Below are 20516 nucleotides of genomic sequence, written 5' to 3' on the forward strand. Positions count from 1 at the left end.
ATGGCCCGGCCCCGATCCATTTATTGCGTCTGTTTTTACTAGGGGTTTGCGCCCGGTAATGGCGTTCCTTTGTTTTGGTCCTAAATCTAAAGAAAAAGAAAAGAAGTGGTTAAGATCGGTCTGATCACCTAACTGGGCCGCATCGTCCACACCATGGTGAAGCCTCGGAACAGACTGACAGGTTTTACCTTCGTCTCTGGAGGAACGGCTCTTTGAAACCAGCTCAAGAGGGTTTCCTTTTTCAGCACCAACCAGGAAACTTGTCACCAGTGGTTATTTATTTTTTATTTATTTTTTTTATTTTTTTTCGTTATTGACGTTCTTTTGTTTTACATTTTCTTTCTTTTCCTTTTTCTTTCCTTTTTTTTTGGGGGGGAGGAGGGGAGGGGGGAGAGGGGAGAGGGGAGAGGGGAGAGGGGAGGGCCTTCGATTTCTTCCATTTTTTTGTGTTTCTTTTTGGGTGCGGCATAACCAATGACAGCCCGCATACTTAAGCGGTTGTATGTGCCCTCATTCGTCCTCACCCCCGTTCCTGTCAAGCGTCGGGAAGTGGAATCGCTGCAAAAGGCCTCCACACCTCCCTAATGGAATTGTGCGGATTATCTCAAGGTGGCTGCAAAAATGAATCCCCCAAATGATAAATGTTTGTGCATCCAATACGAGATGATGTGATACTGATACCTCCCCCCCCCCCCCCCCCCCCCCAAAAACAACAACAACAACAACAATTACTTGACAACTTCTTCCCTCATTAACCTCCTTAACTCATTTATACACACCGATACACTGTTTGGGGTGCGGGTTGAATGAGGATCCTAGATGTTAGACCTGGAATATCTATCCGGAGGGCTATCTATCGATCGATCGAATGCACGAAAAGGGAACCAAAGCCCATGGACAGCCTCATTTTCGAATAACATCCCACTGGTTGTAATTCGATGATAGACGCACTGTGGCTGCTGTCCAGCTTTCCATCTTTCCCACCCAATAACCTTGCTTGTCTGGCTGTTGAGTTATCCTAATCTTGAAGTGGAAGAGGGCTAGCCACCTGAGATCCACAGAACACCTGCCCTTTCTTACCTTTCCTATAAATTTCGTGGGGTAGTTTCTTCTCTCTGGGCTGATCTCTTGGGTGGTTTTGTTGCCAATTAGCTGTTGTTTTTAAACCCCGTTCATTCTCTCTCTGGTTGTTTTGAACCCAACATTTACCCATAAGTCTGCAGTCTGCCATTATATATAACTTTTCTTTTATGTGTTACGCTAATTTCACTTCCTATCACCCCCTCCTCCGGCCTGGAATTCCCATCTTGCGAAGCTCGTTTCGATTTGATCTCCCTGCTCGTCAACATCTCTTGTCTCCCGCCTTGACCTTCCCACGAAGTCCCTAGTCGAAGTGCGCCACTGTCGGAATCTGGAATAGATGTCTAGCCATATCGATATCCTCATTTGACCACCTTCTGGTTTATCCTTTGCAGTTCCTGGAGAGCTTCGTATTCTCTGTTTGCTACCATTTCAAGCGGACCCATTTTACGAAGGCTCATTCCACCAAGTGACCGGACGGCTCAAATTCTGGCACCTTGAAAGCATCCTTTGTCACAGCATTCCTGAGGGCACTAATCAGAACGGATCCTTCCTCAGTTCCATTCAAGGAGCATTCTAGCCCCTCTGTGTTGAGTAGCTTTAGCTATATCCCTCCTCAACCGCCGAAGAAACAGCCATGCCAATCTCACCAAGACACCGAGATGGCCGGAGGCATTCTCGGTCATCTGATGAAGAATATGTCGTTTTTATCCAAGGAGTAAGCTCTTTTATTTTCTCTTTCCCCATGTCATCCTCCATACAGATTATCCGCGGGAAAAGGCGTTGATTGTTGGCCCCGCTCCTGATAGATCCCGCCCCAGTGTCGGTGGCAGGAACTGAAAGATCTTGTACGTCAAACTGCACTACATATACGACAGGCGGTAGTTTACGATGATTGCAACGGACACCCCACCGGACTAGGACAGATTATCATTAAGAATGAGGATGAAGCGTGGCGTACTTACCGTAAGCAACAGCAACGAAATAGTCGTTAATGTTGATTTTTTTTTTCTGACCAGCTCTATAGACAGGTTGTCAATCAACGGGTGGAATGGCAATTGCTTAACGGTTACGCTGTCACTCGCAAGTGCGCCAACCAAACCTATTGCAGGACCTACCAGGAGTCCATCCACAGGCAGAGTCCCATATGCTGCTGGGGGATTCTCGAATCCCCAGAGATGCGCATCCCTGGTTTCGACCGCGACAAGCACTATGCCCCCTGAGTAAGTTTGATAGGAACTGTCAGGCTTTCTCTACCCGCTTGGTGTGTGAGATAGCGCATGGGCTTACAAACAAGAGCAGGAATCTTTCGCCCCCTCCGCCCTATGCTCCATCACCAGAGTATTCGCACTTTATCACCAATACAAATACGCTTTGTCATACTCCGCTCGTTTCCTTTACGACGGATGTACTAGGTTACCAGTTCCCGGTGATTTACCCCACTGACATTCACTTCCCCATGCAAGCCTCGGTTCTGGGCCCGCAATTTGAACCCTCGCCGATCGGGGTCCACAGGTATTCCACATCAACTTGTATCCAGCCCCTTTACGAACTATATGGTCACATTATACCCCGTCAAACCTGTAATGCCAACAACAACGTTAACATACTTTGCGAAGATTCCAGAATGATACCCTCGTGTAGCATATTTATACAAAATCTTGCCAGTGACACCACGTGGCAATATCTAAAAGATTATCTCCGGAAAGCAGGTATTGTGGAGAGATGCGATATTCGCGAAGATCGGAAAGGGGGGGGTCGTCGATCAAGAGGATATGCGACGGCAACGTTCCGAACGAAAGAAGAAGCACGAAGAGCCATCACGCTTTTTGACAATACGTATTTCAAGGGATCAAGAATTCGTGTTCGGTTTGATCAGGATAATGGACGAAGCTGCAGCTTTACTGGAAATGGTGGTAGCAATGGTAACGTGAATGGGAGCGGAACGGACTCTCCTCCTTCTCATGTCGATCGGAACAAAAATATGGCCGTAAACGGAAGCGCAAATGGACGTGGATCTGGACCTGGAAATGGGAACAGAGATGGGAACGATGTGAAAACGAGTTCATCAGTCACCGCGCCTTCACCAACCGATCCAAAGTCACCCACGGTTGTGACTAGTCCTGTTCCGAAATCCAGTGAGTCTAGGTCCCCGAAGAGAAGTGAGCCATTAGTTGTCAACGGATCAAGGGTTGGATTGAAAGCTGGACGATCCAGAGGCGAAAAGGTTGGCTGCGAAGGTATGTCTTCAGCTTCGAATCGTCTTCCACTCAATTTTACAACCGCCAACTTTTCCCTCCATGTTTTTTATGTCCACATCATTTAACATGCCACCTGTACATCCAGGTGAACTTGCGCGAAAGATCCAAGAGATTCGACTGTGAAAGAAACTTAAGAAATGTGGCTTTGCTATAGCGGAGCTACTTACCAGCTTTCTTTGCTTCACCAGGTAACCTGTGGTACCATGGTGAGACACCTACATCAGTCCCCGGAATATTCGATGGCCTGCAAGCAGTGCACCAGGTGCCTTTAACCATCGGACGGAGGAATGCCTATGACGAATGACGAGTAAAGATGAAGAATGAAAGGAGCCAAAGGTCAAGTAGGCGTGTGGATTGGAGGTGACTGATAGATGAAATACCCAAGTTACATCCTATGCTATGCTATGTCATGCTATATACGGAAAATGACATGGCCCTGAATGAGAGCTATTTTGACTAATTTTTATTATTATTCAATTTGAAGCTGGTGGAAGCAGATTTTATTTTTCAGTTGATCTCATATGTTGTTTTATTTTAGTTACATTTTCACAATTTTCATTTGTCAATTTCTTAGGTAATATAATTCTCAAGCAAGTAAATTCTTTAAATGAGTGAATTATCAAAATCAATTTACTTTAATTTCTAGCATCAATGTGTACACAAAATGTAAAAAGCTTCAATTATAAAAAGAAGATGAAGATTTAAACTTAAGATATTTATTATTGTAAAGCAAGAATTATTTTTAATATATAAAGCTTTATATTTAACTATTTAAATTTTTTTAATTTAACTTTGATTTATTAATTAATAAAAGTAAATAAAATTAAATTATTATAATTTGTAAATATAATAATAATGATAATAATAATAATAATAATAATTAAATGTATTTATTATAAAAAAAACATATAAAATATAGTTATTAAATTCAATATAAAAAAGATTTAATTAGAAAAAATAATTAGATTTATTTTAACTATTCAATATATTGATTATATTATTATTTAATTATTTAATTATATAAATTATATACATCATTGCTAGCAAAGTTTTTAAATTTATATATATAAACATCTCAAAAATTCAGCTTTTACAGTACATTTAGACATATTAAAATAAGATATTATAAATCATATATAATTTAATTCAAAATAATTAGTTAGTGCAGAATGTGAATAATTTAGATTGTAATCTAGTAAGATAAAAGAATTTAAAATTGATAATTCATTTGAAAATTGCTGTTACTTCCATGATAAAATATCTACTATAGAGGGAAAAGAAGTCATTTTTTCATGTTCTCATTTACTTTACATTAATTTCTCTTCTTTCTTCTCTACTTTTGTCATTTCATTTCTTTTAACTTGATCAAATAAACATAAGTCATGAAGTGACTATGATAAATTAAGATCATAGCCACACCTGATAAAGAATAGGTACATGTAAGTTTGAGTATAGAGAATGCACATATTAAATTTTTAAAATGATAAAAATGATATTCTAAGAAAGATAAAAAAAAAAACACCTGCATCAAATCTATTCGAAATGAGCAGAACTTAAAATTAAAGCGACATGCATGGATAAAATCAGATGGACATTCATTAGTTTTAAGGATGAGGAGAGGGAATAATAAACTTAAGTACCAAATTTTATAAAATGTAGGATGGTTCATGCAAGGGCCTACTGCTGTAAGAAACATAAGGAGAACTTCAATAAAATATAATCTGGTGATACATGTGCCAAAGCAAGCACCCTCCAAGCCGAAAGCGAATAAAAGAGATTAAAAAAAGAAAGCAAAAGGGGGATTACTAAAAGACAAGAGCGCAAAAAAAAAAAAAAAGAAAAAAAAAAGATCATCTATTCTTTCTTCAAGATACTGCATGTTGATTAACCATCGCACAAAACATTTCAATGACCTTTTTCCTTTCTTCTTGTGCCCTCCCCGACATCACGATCACCGTCACCACGCTCAATAAAACCTTGCCCTACCCCACAACTACAACTACAAGAAATCAGCCGCCCTCGCCCGCCCACCAGACACCGGGGCTCGAACTGGAGACCGGGACGGAGATCGAGACCGAGACCGTGATCGAGAAAATGAACGTCGTCGCCCACCACCGCCCCCACCACGTTGCACACGCGCCCGCTTTTGCGGAGTAACAGAGCGACGAGGCGATTGCGAACAAGACGTGCTCTCCCTTCGCAAATACCGTGGAGATGGGGAAGGGGAGCGGTGCGGGGATACGGACGGATGTCTATTCTTGCTTCGGCCTCTGTGGGTTCTGGTGCGTGGAGGGGGCGTGATTGATCGATGGCGTGAGCGGTTTCTGCCGTCATTTTGTTGTTTTCGCGGCGGTGGGGAAGGGGAGCGGTGCGGGGATACGGACGGGTGTCTATTCATGCTTCGGCCTCTGTGGTGGGTTCTGGTGCGTGGAGGGGGCGTGATTGATCGATGGTGTGAGCGGTTTCTGCCGTCATTTTGTTGTTTTCGCGGCGGTGGGGAGTGTGAACGGAAGCGAGAACGGGAGCGTGAGGGGGAAGATGAAGGTGAAGACGAATGTCGTCGTCGTCCCCTACTTGAGCGGGGCGGGGGAGATGGGGAGCGTGAATATGAAGAGACTGAGTAATTTCTTGCTCTGCGGCCGGTGCCGTTGGCTTGGCCGCGGCGGCGGGGTGGGGTGGCTGAGCGTGATGGTGAGCGCTTGCTGCTTCGCTTGCCGGCAAGTGCTTTACCTCCCGATTCGTCCCTTCGGGTGGGCGGTGATCGACGGCGGACGGGAGAATATGAGACGGATCGAGATCTGCGGGATGCAGGAGTTGGGGATCGGGAATATGAGGGCTGTCTGCCCCGGCATCTGGTTGGTGGAGACCGGGAGCGGGAGCGGGAGCGGGATGGGGTGTAGCTTCTGTCTCTGCTCCTGCTCCTGCTGGTGCCTGGGGATCTAGGCATAGACGAGGGAGAGCGAGAGAACGAACCTGACCTTCGACCACGAGAAGGAGAACGGGAGCGCGAATAAGAACGGGACCTCGAGGTGCCGGTGTATGATGAGTAACTTGAATATGAGCTGACGGATTCCGAGTCGGATTCCGCTGCTCGCGCAGGCAGGGCGGGGATGGCTGGCTTCGGCATATTTTTCAAATGCTCCCGCATCCCTTCTGTGAGAACACCCATGCCGATACTTGTGAAGTAGTTGATTGAGAAACGGGTGTTTCTTGGATTATCAGTTGGGAACAATCCCTCAAAGCTGGGCTTGAGTATTTCATCGTTGAGGATTGCCTGTAGTTTCGTCATTCCAAGGACCTCTGTGAGTTCCTGGAAGAGAATCTTGATGAAGATACGACTGCTGGATGTCGTCTCTTCCTCATTAAGATGCACTATTGACAATGCATGCCATCCAATAGCGTCCGAGCTGAACATATGTCCGAAGAACTTTGCAATATTCCGGAGCCGGTTCGTTTCGTAGCGGTGGATGGTCTCATAATATTTGACAAAGGCAGCCTCGTACAAGTCCGCCCAGAGCCTGTTGAGCTTCGCAAAACGCTCCCCGATCAAGCCGTAAAATTTGGAATAAGTCCGTTCCTGCGAGCAACACTCTATAATCATGGACGGAAGCTCCGACTCCTGTCCTGGCGGCAAGGTAATCTTTATGAGCTTGTGACAGCATTCTTCGAAATCAATACTCGACATGATAGTAAGATAGATCGTCCGCCGCAGATTGACAAGATCCGTATTGCTCCGGTCCTTGATATCCATCTGCTTGTCCTGTTCATCTTCTTCGTCTTCCTCAGAGCTGTCATCCGTCCCCTCCTCGTCACCACCTTCCTCATCACTAACCTCACCCAGAATCTCGGCTTTCAGAGTTTTATACGCCGTCTCATGTTCCTCCCACTGAGCATCGTACTTGAAAATATTGAGTCCATCCTGGACATCGATTTCGTCATCAAGGCTCACGCGATGTGTGATCTGGTCCTCCTCCTCGACGAGATCGAGCTCTTCTTTGATCGCAGGATTATCCTTGTAATTATCCTTACGGACCTGGAACAACACCTCGATCATATATTGCACACGTTTATCAATATCTGCCTCGTGGAGAATATTCCTGAACTGGTCAAACACCGCCAGCGCGATCGGCCCTCCCATTTCCTCCAAGAACTGGCCTACCTCCCTTGTCAGTCCTACGGCTATCTCCACGCTATCATCCGTAGGCTTATGAAGCAAAAGAAGGAGAATCTGCGCCGCGACCATCTCATGTGCCACCTGTTGATTGCACAGGTGCGCGATAAAAGTAGTCGACGAGATACAAACCGCTTTATCATTTCGCTTGAAAGCCTTGCGGAACTGGACGATGAGCCGATTTAGCAAAAGCTCACCGACCTGTGGAAGTTTGGTGTTGACAATAGCAGCCATGGCAGCGTAGATGGGCGTGAAGGGCAAGCTGGCCGCCTGCGCTTTCATAATACTTCGACAAAAAAGACCCCTTCCCCGGACGAGGTTTTCGCCAAAGAGCTCGGGGACGATATGCTTGATATTCGAAACGTTGACCTTATTGATTAAACCGTTGATGGATTTCTTGAGAGCCTCCCATGCCATCCGCTGATACTCCTTGCTAGTTTTGTCCGTGATCTGAGCTTGCAGTGCTCTGAGTTTCGCAGGGGGAATATACGTTCCGCCAGAGCGCATATTCAGCAGCTTCTCATATTCCGCTTTTGCAGCAGCTTGCTTCTCTTCTTCGGTAAGGGCTTTTGCTGGAGCTTCTCGCTTTCGCAGCCGTTCCGCGAGCTGTTGCTCCCTTTCCCGATCCACAGAACGATCGGTCTCGCCATACGGCCCATGAGGCCCGTCTCGAGAAAAGCCATTTGGGGGAGAGCGTCGTCGGTCAGGTGAGGGGGAACGAGAGGGTGGTGACCGTTTTCGAGCACCTAGGGGCTGGGGGGAGAAGGATATGCCAGGCGGAGGAGTTGGCAGGCGAACGGCCGACTGTAGCATCATTGGATCTTCCATTTTCTTAGTAGTATGTGATGCTCTCGTGGCTGCGTTCAAGTCATGTGTTCGATATGGCTGTCCACTCGAGGCCCTTGAAAGGAGAGTGATACAGCTCGCCGTGTTTGTTCTTGGTTGTTGAAGATGTTGTTTTGTTCGCAAGGGTTAAAAGATCGTCTTGTCAAACCGTAAAAGTTTTTAGCGCGTTGTGTCGTCACGTGATATGTAATTGCCCGCTGCGCTTTCGTAAACAAGAGAGGGATAAACCCCTGAGAAGGACGGGGGAAGAATTGAAAATTGTCGACTCGAGAGTTATCTAGACAGACTTTGTGGTCAAATTTGTCGCGCGGGGAGATCCAATTTGCGTGACTTTTGATTCATTACACTCAAATCCCAAACGGGCAGCTTAGATATTCTCGTTGCAGTGATGGTGATATTCCCATGACCCCCCCCTTTCTTTACAAAGTGCACATCGCTAACCAAGTATTTACACACCAGTCTGGACGTCTCATCGGGCTAGCCATGCTTTTAGTGGCGACAGCGGTTTACCTATACTACACAGCATGGACTCTCCTTATGGTATGAATTCACCACAAACCGCGAAACCCAAACGGACAGGCAAAACAACAGTAGTTGACAAGTCGGCAAAAAAAAAAAAAAAAATACTAATGGAACCAATAGCCCTTCGTTGACGACGGCCATCCACTCCACGACCTCTTCCCACCGCGAGTCTGGGCGATCCGCATCCCTGTTATCCTGACTCTGCTCGGTTCCGCAGTCGTCGGAACATTCCTTGGTGTGGTTATGATTCGGAGTAATCGGAAAAAAGCTGCGAAGGCGAAGGCGGCTGCTAAGAAGAAAGCGTGACGCTTGGGTTTTTGATGCAATTATTATTATTATTATTATTTTTTTTTTGTCTTTGTTCTTTTTATTCTTGTGAATGGGGTTTTGTAATGCGCAGCAAAGAGCAGATAGAAGGGTGCTCGGTAGATGGAACACGAGAGTCAGGTTGAAATATCACTGGGTCGGACGGTTGGGATCATTTGCTCAAGGGAATACCCGATTGATTGTCCTCGCCGTATATATGTTAGAAATATGATATGCGTATGCGTATGTGTTGCATGGCCTTTTTTCATTCAGGTGTCAGCACAAACGTGTCATTCTGTGCAGATTTCCTCCGAAAATAGATATCGTACTCAAACCACCTGATTGGATATATAGGTTATGAGTTAGGAGTTGGGGGAAGTGCTGTACATCTGAGGGCGCAGGCTGCTAGCAATCCAAGGATTCTTGGAACCCGAAGTCCACTTATCTCATGATGCTGCTGGTTATTCTACTGTATCATCACGCCCGCGATACATTAATTATGCCTTCGTGTGATCCAAGCATTCCTCCACGTCACATGATCGTACATGACAGTCACCAAGGGCATCAAGTTTTGCCGTTTGGACAAAGTGTCCCAGGTGGAAACATGTGTATGTACCTGATAACGGCAGTATGCTCGTGGCAAATGGAATGGAGTATCAGAGAAAGAAACGGGAAGATTCAACGAGCAAAATGAAGGTGGAAAACGGGATACGGGTGCCATTGTCTTAAAAAGTCAACATGCCCATCTTGCGTTGTCTTCTCTTTGTCTTTCCTTGTCTCTCCTTGCCTTGCGCCCCAATCCTCAGCCTGATGCTGTAATTGAATTTTCGGAAATCAGGTGTTGGGGCGGAAAACTGGGATATTTGTTACTACGATCCCCGAAATAACATACTGACCAAACGCTATTCGAAGACGCCAGCGGGACAGATCTGGATAGTAAAGTACCAGAGCCTGTAGTCCAACTCCATCCAGGTCGTCCAGTAAAATCCTACGTTTTGGTTTAAACCAGATATATATGGTCTGTCTCTCTGCTCCATCCGAGACAAAAAAGAGCGCATGAAACAGTGGTGTCCAGCGTAAAGAGGGAGCTGTCTACGATGAAGGAAGGGTACCTGGGCTCTACCTATCAGGACGCTTCTCAACCCCCCTTTTAACTTACCTGGACTTTGCGTGTGGGATAAGCCGTACCCTGAAATGAACCTTGGAAGGTACTTACAGAACATCAACACCAGTCAGGGCGTCAGGGGGGATGTTGTCCCTTTCTCCTTTCTCTCCCCCGAGGTGTTTGTAGAACCTCCCTTCACCCCCTTCACCCCCTTCACCCCCTTCACCACCCACTTCACCACCCAACTTCACAACCCCCTTCTGCCCCTTCTGCCCTCCCTCTGTGCCCTGGCTGTTGTGGCTGGCTCGCTCCCCCTCCTACGTCATAAGCACGTGTCCAGTCATGTGGTGCCTGATCGGCGGGTTTCTGGGCAGCCCAGTGGACCTGAGCCTCCTATCCCCCTCCCCCTCCTCTCAAGGCGAATGGCTAGAGGTTAAGGCTGGGATCCATGGAACCGGCCATCGCCCCTCTAAAACGCACCGCAATGCCAAGGGATTTCTTACATAAGCAGAGGAACGCCGGTCGGCAGCCAATCACGGGCTGTATCCCGTCACCTGGCGCGGAATGGCGGGAGCCGCGTCCCTAGCTACCCATGGGCCTGTGGGATGTGTCATCCTCAGGGAGAAACTAACTAACTAATTAACTAATTAACTAATAGTTAGTTAATAGTTAGTTATTTAGTGAGTGAGTGAGTGAGCGGAGTGAGTTAGCTGGTTGGTTCGTTGGTTCGTTGGTGGGTGGGTTGGTTGGTTGGTTGGTTAAGTTGACCATCACTAACCAACCGGTCAGCCAGTTAGTTAGTTAGTTAGCTAACTAGCTCACTAACAATCAAACCAAACTGGCTGGTTTGACTCTCTGCTGGGGTTGCCCCTCTTGTCTTGCTGCTGCTATCTGCTATCTACTACTACTACTACAACAACAACAAAAACAACAACTACAACTACAACTACAACTACAACTACTACTACTACTACTACTACTACTACTACTACTACTACTACTACTACTACTACTACTACTACTACTACTACTACTACTACTACTACTACTACTACTACTACTACAACACCTCAGCAACACCTCAGCAACACCTCAACAACACCTCAGCAACACCTCTGCAACACCTCTGCGCTGTTCTCTACCAACTGGGATTCCCCCGTGGTTTCGACCGCCAGCTTGCCCTCGCCCTGTTGAACACCATCGTCCTCTCCGTACCTTGGTAGCTAGCAGCTATCAGCCATCTCGCAGCGAACTTTCTGCCGGGAGCCGCTGTTTCTGTCTACGCTTATTTATTTCCCCCCCCGCTCTACAGACCACATATACCTATTACCTCCTCCGTACCTATAGCTGCCCATAGCTGCCTGCATATAATACCGCCACCTCACTTCTCCTAATCTTGAAGCTATCATTCAAGCTATTTTTCCAGCGATATCTGGCATATCCATCCATTACGATTATTATCAGCCGTGCTCGTCTGCTACCATCCGTCGTCTCGGGCTGGTCAACCGTTGACGGGTTATCCTACGATACCTCCTTGCTCTGTACCTCCCAAATATCTTCTCTTTATTCGAGAAATTACCAGGCGCGTGCTTACTTCCTCATAACACCTTCATATTGTCTCGAACCTATCCGCACATTTTCTGGCCTTGGGGTGGCCGCCTTTCCTCCACTAGAACCCTACCGCCTTTTGGATGCCCCCAGCATCTACACTCTCCCGCCGGCACAAACCTCCAGCGACCAAGTCACCCTTGTCCCAGCAGCTCGGCACACAGCCAGAACCACCTCTCAGTCGTCAAGCTAAAAGAAAGGTCGGGAATGCCGTCGGGAGAGAGGATGGGGCTGCCAAAGCTGAAACGAAGGAATCCCAAGACGATATGTACGTTCACATCAACCTATCTCCTTGGTTTTTTTTTTTTTTTTTTTTTTGTGTGTGTGTGTGTGTGTGTGTGTGTGTGTGTGTTTTCCTGCATCGGGTTCTTCCTTTGGCAACTCCTATAAAGCTCTTACATGAATATAATATAATACACGTGTATATCTAAACGACCATCTTTTGCAGAATGTTCTTATCTCCACCTACAGAGCCAGACGACATCCCCAGCCAATCCCAGCCAGCGGAGCAACAGCAACCAAATCATGTCGTTTCTCCCGTCTTGGATGCTCTAAATTCACTGGGTGGTCAAGACAGTCATGATACTGCTCATCGAACTGATTCTTGGGCCAAGTCAATTCCCTTTGGGAAGAGTCCTCCCAATGATCTTATTGATGGGCTGAGTATTAGCGAATCACCCCCCCATCTTGCCGCACCTGGCGACAAGGGAGGTTTCAGCCACAGCACCTCACCAGCCTCACCACCCCTGGGGAAATCTCGACCCCTGAGGCATGGAAGCGGAAATGGAAATGGACATGCGAATTACGTGCCATCAAGATACCCATCTGGGGATAAACATCAGCGGTGCTCTTCGAGCAGTCATCCCATGAACCAGATTCCCCTACCTCATCTACCCCAACCGCACTTCTATGCCGCACCAGACATTGAGATACCACATTTTCCAAGCCCCAATATGCGGGCATTAGGGGAATCTGGTTACACTTTCTGTACTTTTGATTCGATTGCAAATCCGCATCCAACAAAAACAAACAAAGTTGGCAGCAATGTCGTATTAGTTGGTCGTGATGGCTGTTTGGAAATTCTTGGCATGGAAGGTGATAAAATTAAAGTAGTTGGGAAGCTGGATGGTCTGATTGGAAGAGTGTTCGATGCGAAGATTTTGACCTGTGCATCCAAAACTGATCCTTTTGCATCTTGCCGGCCGCTGGTGGCAATATCCATACATGGCCCTGCACTCGCACCTGAGGATGGCGGTGTTTCCTCGTCAGCATCTTCAGATCATGTTGAAATAGTACCGGCAGTGTCAAACACACAATCAAAGCGTGGGGAGCATCCTCACGTGCAAACTCGAGTCCAAATATATTCTCTCAAAACACAGGAGCATATTACGACGTTATATTCAACGAAGCCGGTGCCGTATCTCGATTACTTTCCTGGCTTGCCAGCGTCTGCCTCGTCGCCTGTGGGGAACCTAAAAATCCATGCCAGCGGTAATTTCCTCGTCATTGCCTCTGGGACTAGTGGTGAGGTTTTTATTTACAGTGTAGCCCCCAATTCGTCTCCAGGTGCCTTTCAGTGTCTTGGGAAAACGTGGACTAGTATGAAGTGGAAGGATACTCGCCGGTATTCTAGCTCATCAAATTCAACAACTGACGTGGACGATTACCAGTCAGATGCCAGTGGTCCATCTGCAAACCCCGAAACCCCAATTGTATCTCTTAGTGGTCGATGGCTAGCTGTCGTTGCCCCTTCGGCCTCGCACCGAGTTTCTCTTCATGGAACTATTCCTTCACATCTGATCCAGAAGAAAACTTATGGTTTGGATAGCCACACACCTCCCTCGCGCCCTTCTGTGACCTGCAGCGTTGACTCAGGAGAAGGAGAAAGTCTGCTCAATAAAGTAGCAAGAGGTGTCACGCAGGAGCTATTCAAAGGCGCTCGGTGGATTGGAGATCAGAGTGTCCAAACTTGGAATAGCTACTGGAATAAGGACGGCCAATCGACGCAGGCTACCAACTCTCGTCGTCCTTACCCGTATGACACGCAGATGGGACACAACATCCTCCCGCCAACCCATGCCCCTGACACTCAGTCAGGGCTGGCAGGCGAACCCGACCTTGTGTCGATCATTGATTTGAAGAAATTAGAAGGATCCCAGGATGTTAGATCATCCTTCCCTCTTCCAATTGCAACATTCCAACCGCCAAATGGATGTAGTTTTCTCTCGTTCGCACCCAGTGGTCTCATGTTGCTAACCTCCAGCAAAAAGGGCGATATACAACATATCTGGGATCTCATGCAGGTAAACCACTGCAGATCGCGAGCATTTATATCAGATGACCTCACTTCAAGCGGAGTCGCTTCCAACCCTCCGGCCCTGCACGTACGACAAGTAGTGCGATATGCTCGACTGACCACCTCAAGAATCGTCGATGTTATCTGGACTGCTCCCACCGGAGAGCATCTGGCAATTATCACCAAGAAAGGCACCGTTCATGTCTATGACCTTCCACGCTCTGCATTCCAATGGCCACCTCCACGCCGCGTTGTGCCGTCCAAGACGAACCAGAAGGATCCTTCTACCGGCGATGATCATGAGGAAGCTGCTCCCAGTAACCCGTTCTCTGCAGCCATGAAGCTTGTCGGCGGCACGACTCAACCCATTCTGGCTGCTGTACGAGGCCGTGCCCCAAGTGTCGGGGCAGCTTTTTCAGGCGGCGCAGGCGGGTTAGGACTCACAGCTGCCACGGGTGTGCGTGGCGGTGGTAAAGTTGTGGCCGCGGGCCTAAGTAAATCAATGGGTGCGGCAACAGGTACCGTTAACACCTTGCGGCACGTAGGCGAGAATCGTCTACACCTTTCCGGTTTCTCTAGAGATGCTGTACCGGCGCGTGTCACCTGGCTTGACAACTGCAGCGAAGACGAGCCGATATTAGCCGTGATTGAGAGCGGGATTTTCAAGGCGTATAGAATCCGACGGAGTCTGGCGGGCGGCAAGAATAAACAGAGCCACTCCGTCATTGGGAGTAAAGTGTCCGAGATCCGACTGCCGGCCAACGTGCAGGTACCCAGTGGTCCCGAACAGGCACAGGCACAGGCGCAGGCTCTCGCACTGCCAAGCATACCCATCCCAGTTCCCGTACCTCCCCCCGTGTCCGTGCCCGCAGAACCTCACGTCTCCGGCTTCTGGACCCTACCCTCCCAGACCCTCATGCGGCGGGGCAGCGGCAAGCTGAAATCCCAACCCCTCTCTCAGGCCGAGATAGAAGCCAACGCACCGTACCAGCCCTTCCATACGGACCGGAGGGTGAATCTCTTCGTCTATCCGCCCGGTCACGAGGAGCATGCCAGCATCCAACAGTCAGAGCCACAAACGGAGCCGTGGGTCTTCGGGAACGAGATACCGGGCATAAAACTTAACCTGCGCGCTTCTATGCATGATGGAGGGGATGATGAAGGGTGTGGTCTGGATGGCAGTGCCGGTGGTGCTGATGGCGGAGGGGAGATAGAGAGTATGATTAGTCTTGGGAATGAGGGTGGAGATGTTGAGCACGTTGTTATTACGGCGAGGAGGAAGAAGAGGGGGGGGATGGGTTCGTCGGGGACCGCCGATGGTGATAATGCTAATGGTGGGAGAACTGAGGAAGGTGGGTTCTTTGAGGATGATTGTGATGTGTTGGATTTTGCGAGGGATCGGGTATGATTTTTTTTTTTTTCTTTCTGGTATTGTGGTTTCCCAATTTTTACAACGGGTTTTTTCTTCTTCGGTTTGTTTATTGGGTTACCCTTGCGAGATGGTGTCCTTGGTTTCTCCTTTATTGCGCGCATATATATATATATATATCCCCTTTTTATCCGAAGTGCTGTTTCTTCTTAAATATTCTCTCCGTTTGCATGTGGGCAGGTTAGATTTTCGATTGTGGTGTTGGACGGTTTATGCTCTTTTGTTCTTTTTTTCTCTTATGCTGGTACCTACAGTACGGCGTTTCTCAAGAAACCGTCCCCTGCAGTCTGTAAGGCATCCATGATGTGGGCCTCTGATATATGCATTGTTGCTTGATTCTGCCAGGTGTGCTTGATGCAATATAGGTTATATATTATCATTATTCGTTTCCTATCTGCCTTTTTTGCATTTCCGAGTTATTTTCCTGGGGTGGTTTCTGGTATTTGGGATTGCACATAACTCTTGACAGATTCTTTGAATTTTCAGATGGTTGGTGTATTTGGGCTTATGATATGGGAGATGGGATTTCTGCACATGTTCCATGTTCCATACTCTATGATCTATCATAGGGTCTATGTTGGATTCGTGCTCTCTGTTTGCTTAATTTGTTTATGATCAGAAATATCCATGAGGAACTGACTGTAGTGGGTTTATTGTTTGATTACCACTATTGAGTTTGATGCATTGAATTGCTGGCATCTTCATTTTCCATTTGTCCATCGCCGATTTTCTTATTTTGTTTCTCATCTATACGTCATTTTAAATGTTTAATAGGGCACTCACATACATACTTTGGAACTTAGACAATCCAAATCAACCCAACACATATTAGCCATAACCATCCTTACTTTCCTGGATAAGAAGAGGGAAGATATATATAATAAGATATATATAATACCGGCATCTGCACCTCCATGAAGTCACCCGGGAAACCCAGTGTCCTACCTGCAACCGTCCCTACCAACCATCACCCTCGCAAGGGAAACGCAAACATCACAACACGATCTACATGATAAAGCAAACCAAGCTATTGATATTCCCCTTGTGAACCCCGTCTGTCACATATGAACATAAAGAGTGGAATATAGCACTTCTCATCCGCCCAGCCGTACTCAAGCCACTAGCTGGCCTGTTGGTAATTGGGTGGGTGAACCACCAGCGAATCTGGGCTTTCATGTGTCCTTTTATCCATTTACCTAGCGGGGAATTCACTGAGAGATATTGGGGTAGACATTGATGGACACTGTCATGCCTATTATATGCATATGGCACCTAGACAGTTCTGCGAGGGTGATTCATGATTGATCTGAATATTTCGAAGGGGTTCCAATCATGTATTAGATGTCCGACGGACTTCTCGCATACGAGAGGATAGACGGGGTATCTTCTTGCTAGAGTTGGAAGCTCAATGTTTAATAGTTCTACGGAGACATCATATATATGCCCAGGTGAGATGCGACCCTCTCATAAAGATGACACATGCATGAGAAATGGAGAACGGGGAGTTCCTCAAACCCGCAATCCCCTCCAACCGCCAGAAGAAAATCACAGTGAACACAAGAACCATCTCAACCACACCTCACCTCTCCCCATTCTCCTCCTCCCACCATTCCCTAAACACCTTCAACCTTTCCGTCCTCACCCTGGCCATCTCCCGGCCAGACTCCGTTTTCATCATCCCCTCCAGTTTTTCCAACTTTTCTCCAAAATGCTCAATCGCCTGATCCAACTCCCAGCAGCTCCCCTCTTCCCCTTCACCTCCCCCGCCACCAGCCCTTCCACCTCCCTTAGCCCCTAAATAGGTAAAACATCTCGCAATCCCCACCGCACCCAAAGCATCCAGCCTGTCCGCGTCTTGCACGATAGCTAGCTCCGGATACCCTTCTTTATCAATGAGGCGGCGGATTAGATCTGGATCCTTCACTTCAGTAGAGAAGGAGACGTGCGAGATGATTTTGTTTACTCTGGCTGCTAAAACCGGATTTGCGCCATTGGATAGCATGGCATGGTAGACGACACCATTGCTGCTGCTGCTGCCCGAGTGAGACGGAGAGGGAAGATACTTCCTATCCTCAATGTCATGGAGGAGGGCCGCCAGCGTTATGGCAGTGTCATCCATGGAAATTGTAGACGATGGGTTCCTGGCACGCTCGGAGGCGAGGAGCTGGTGTGCCAGGTGCACGACGCGGTGGACGTGGCGTGGATTGTGGGACGGGTCGTGGTTGCGCATGCATTGGGCCATGTAGGCGGTCATGCGGCTAATGAGAGTTGTGGGATCGGCGGTCTCTGTTGCGGTGGTCGTGGTCGTGGCACCCACATGTTTGTGCATGGATGAGGAGCACATTATTTGGTTTATTGATTTTGTGGAACCGTCAAGGCGTGTGGAGAGAATGTGATTTGAGGGTATGGATTTGTTGGTATTTTGTCGCTGTATTCATTCATAACTTTTTGGGATTCAATTGGTTATTTAAATCGTGCTGGAGGGAGGTTATCGGGTGTGGACACGACAAAACTATTTTAGCAGAGTGATTCAGCTCCTGGCCTGGACATAGAGCAGCAGAGGGTGCGGTTCTCATAATTAAATGATTAAATGCAATTAAAACCATCTGTTCCTCTATGGAGGACGAACCGTATTGGTATAGTCGATATTGACAAAGCAACCTTGAAAATGAGAGTCCAGAATGGGCTGGCTCTTTTTCCATGGATATGTTATATATTTATGTGAGCAGGTATTTTGGCAGACGAGGCTGGCGATAATAATGTCTGACTGCATATAGTCCAGTAAAAATGAAGAATAATAGGAATGATAATCGTCAATTGCTTGCTTGTCACGAAATCCTGTAGGCATTCGCAGAAGAGAAACATTTGAGAAATTGTACCTCCGATAACTTTCCCAAGCTTGATTTAAAAAGTATTCATCTTAATAATCTACGGGTGCAAGTTTAGCATTTAACTGTTTCAAAGCACTCTATGCCATTTATAAACGAAATGAAAACCATCCTCCAGTGTCGAGGAAGTTTTTGCATGACCATTTAGAGCATAAATAACAGAATAAGGGATATCAAATTTCAAAAACTGTCACGCGAAAGAGTTATGACAATTATCAGGCAGGGCTAACTTCCGCCAACAAAGCTAGAAAATAAATAAAACAAAAAAGAAAGAAGCCGGATTAAAATTATCATCCCGCCTGAACACACAAGACCGAGTAATTAATTTTCCAAACTGGTAAATTAATAAACAGACAAGAGATTGTGTAGTGCATTCCCTCACTTTTCGCGTGTGTCGGAGTGCCTACTCATACACCATTAAGCCAACCGTCAAGCTACCGACCAGTTTTAGGCCAGCGGGCTTTTACAACACGGCGATTTTAACTGCGGAGGCACTGGTTGTAGGTTCATGTAAAGTGTCGCGTTTAGAGAACGACAGCAGCCATCAGGAGACCGACAATGCCAGCGGCAAAGGATCCGAGTTGGACGTTAATAACGCCAGCACCACCGGATGGGGTTGTTTGAAAGTTGCCGGTCGAGGTACCATTGGGAGGTGACGCTTTTGTCAACACCCATTGTTAGCATTTATCTGTAAAATTGTTCCTGTAACAAGACTGGGATAGCAATGAAGGGTATCCCGGATCACTTGAGTTAAATAAAAGGGGTGATAAAGAGCTGCCTTACTGGTAGTGGAAGCGCTTCCAGTGCTGGATGGAGTTGGGGCAGTGCTGGAGCCCAAGAAGAAGGCTTGGATGCAACTGCTCTGGCACATCGCATAGTTTTGGATATCGCTTGGGGATCCGCTGCCTTGATTGCAGCTCATTGCGCATTGGTTGGTCCTGTTTGCCATGCTGTTGTCGGGGCAGGGAACACCTAAGCAGCTCGCTTTACAGCAGACACTAGACGAGGGGCCTGTTCAGAATGTCAGCAAGATCTCGAGCTATGCAAGAGATGTATCAAGCGCAATTGTCAGGTTGCCATACAGGAGCTAGCGCACATGAGCTGTGGAGAGAGAGAAGTTGTAGTAGTAGTAGCAGGGTTTTCCTGAGGCAGAGCGGCGGCAGAGGCAAAGAGGCCAGCAAGGGCCATAAGGGTGAAAAACTTCATATTGGCGGTATTCGGGGTGAAAGGAAGGCTTGAAAAGATAAAGAGTAAAGAATCAAAATAGTTTTATGCTCGTTGTATTGAAACGGATGGGAATAGGCAAGAAGGCGAGAAAAAGGTTTTAATATAGGAAACGAGTGACTGTTTTCTTTTTTTGGGGTAGTAGAAGAAAGAAAATCCGCGTTCTGAATCCAACGAAAAGCCCTGTTTTATATGAGGGAATAGAGAGAGAGGGGATCTGAAAGACAGTGCGTAACTTTATGCCAGGCGCTTTGGGGGGGTGCACCGCACGATCGGGGGCTTCTCTGGGGTAAACTACTGGAACCATTCCTCAATGCCCAAACCCCTTAAACCTGCTCGTGGTGCTCTCTTGAGGGCCAATGGGGTTCTTCGGTGGCGTACATAAATCATTGGCTGTGTAAACCGAGCGGAGGGTCATTTGCCGGCCATCTATTTTAGCACGCCCAGGCTCGTGTTCACAGTGAATAATTAGTGACACCGGTCGAGCTTGTCAGGGGCACTGCGATAACACCAAATTTTGCCCTCTTTTTTTTTTTTTTTTTTTTTTTTTTTTTTTTGGGTTTTGGTTCTCGGTGTTTTCCTGGCTCTTTTTCTCTAGCAGAATGCATTTTGGAAACTGGGTATCTGGCCCACTCCTGGTACGGAGTAGTGATTCCTGGTCTGCGTAGGTTGTAATTTTTGTCATGTACTTTTTCCTTGCTTTTCGGATTCGACTCCAACAACCAGCTGCGGTTGGTCACCCATATTCTCGGATGGTTTTGCCACAGGGTTTGGTAGAGT

General features: G+C 47.1%; 6 protein-coding genes across 6 annotated transcripts; 3 read left to right on the plus strand and 3 right to left on the minus strand.

The window, feature by feature from the left end:
- Positions 1-1717: 1717 nt before the first annotated feature.
- PAAG_05630 (hypothetical protein) lies at positions 1718-3464 on the plus strand (the record flags this gene model as incomplete). Its single annotated transcript, XM_015845639.1, has 5 exons — positions 1718-1798; positions 1890-2046; positions 2108-2303; positions 2383-3320; positions 3427-3464. 5 exons carry the CDS (start codon positions 1718-1720, stop codon positions 3462-3464), a joined length of 1410 nt encoding a protein of 469 aa, XP_015699865.1.
- Positions 3465-5340: 1876 nt separating this feature from the next.
- PAAG_12074 (pre-mRNA-splicing factor cwc22) lies at positions 5341-8340 on the minus strand (the record flags this gene model as incomplete). The annotated part of the gene is made up of 1 exon (XM_002792301.2): positions 5341-8340. The coding sequence occupies one exon, from the start codon at positions 8338-8340 to the stop codon at positions 5341-5343; it is 3000 nt and encodes a 999-aa protein (XP_002792347.2).
- Positions 8341-8841: 501 nt separating this feature from the next.
- Positions 8842-9186, plus strand: PAAG_05633 (dolichyl-phosphate mannosyltransferase polypeptide 2; the record flags this gene model as incomplete). Its single annotated transcript, XM_002792302.1, has 2 exons — positions 8842-8898; positions 9001-9186. The coding sequence occupies 2 exons, from the start codon at positions 8842-8844 to the stop codon at positions 9184-9186; spliced, it is 243 nt and encodes an 80-aa protein (XP_002792348.1).
- A 2796-nt stretch (positions 9187-11982) lies between these two features.
- PAAG_05634 (hypothetical protein) lies at positions 11983-15603 on the plus strand (the record flags this gene model as incomplete). Its single annotated transcript, XM_015845640.1, has 2 exons — positions 11983-12167; positions 12348-15603. 2 exons carry the CDS (start codon positions 11983-11985, stop codon positions 15601-15603), a joined length of 3441 nt encoding a protein of 1146 aa, XP_015699866.1.
- A 1600-nt stretch (positions 15604-17203) lies between these two features.
- Positions 17204-17968, minus strand: PAAG_05635 (hypothetical protein; the record flags this gene model as incomplete). Its single annotated transcript, XM_002792304.1, has 1 exon — positions 17204-17968. One exon carries the CDS (start codon positions 17966-17968, stop codon positions 17204-17206), a length of 765 nt encoding a protein of 254 aa, XP_002792350.1.
- A 1068-nt stretch (positions 17969-19036) lies between these two features.
- Positions 19037-19718, minus strand: PAAG_05636 (hypothetical protein; the record flags this gene model as incomplete). Its single annotated transcript, XM_002792305.2, has 3 exons — positions 19037-19170; positions 19296-19523; positions 19595-19718. The coding sequence occupies 3 exons, from the start codon at positions 19716-19718 to the stop codon at positions 19037-19039; spliced, it is 486 nt and encodes a 161-aa protein (XP_002792351.1).
- Between the last annotated feature and the right edge of the window lie 798 nt (positions 19719-20516).

Source organism: Paracoccidioides lutzii (genome assembly GCF_000150705.2).
Source record: "Paracoccidioides lutzii Pb01 unplaced genomic scaffold supercont2.15, whole genome shotgun sequence".
NCBI classification, from domain to species: Eukaryota; Fungi; Ascomycota; class Eurotiomycetes; order Onygenales; family Ajellomycetaceae; genus Paracoccidioides; species Paracoccidioides lutzii.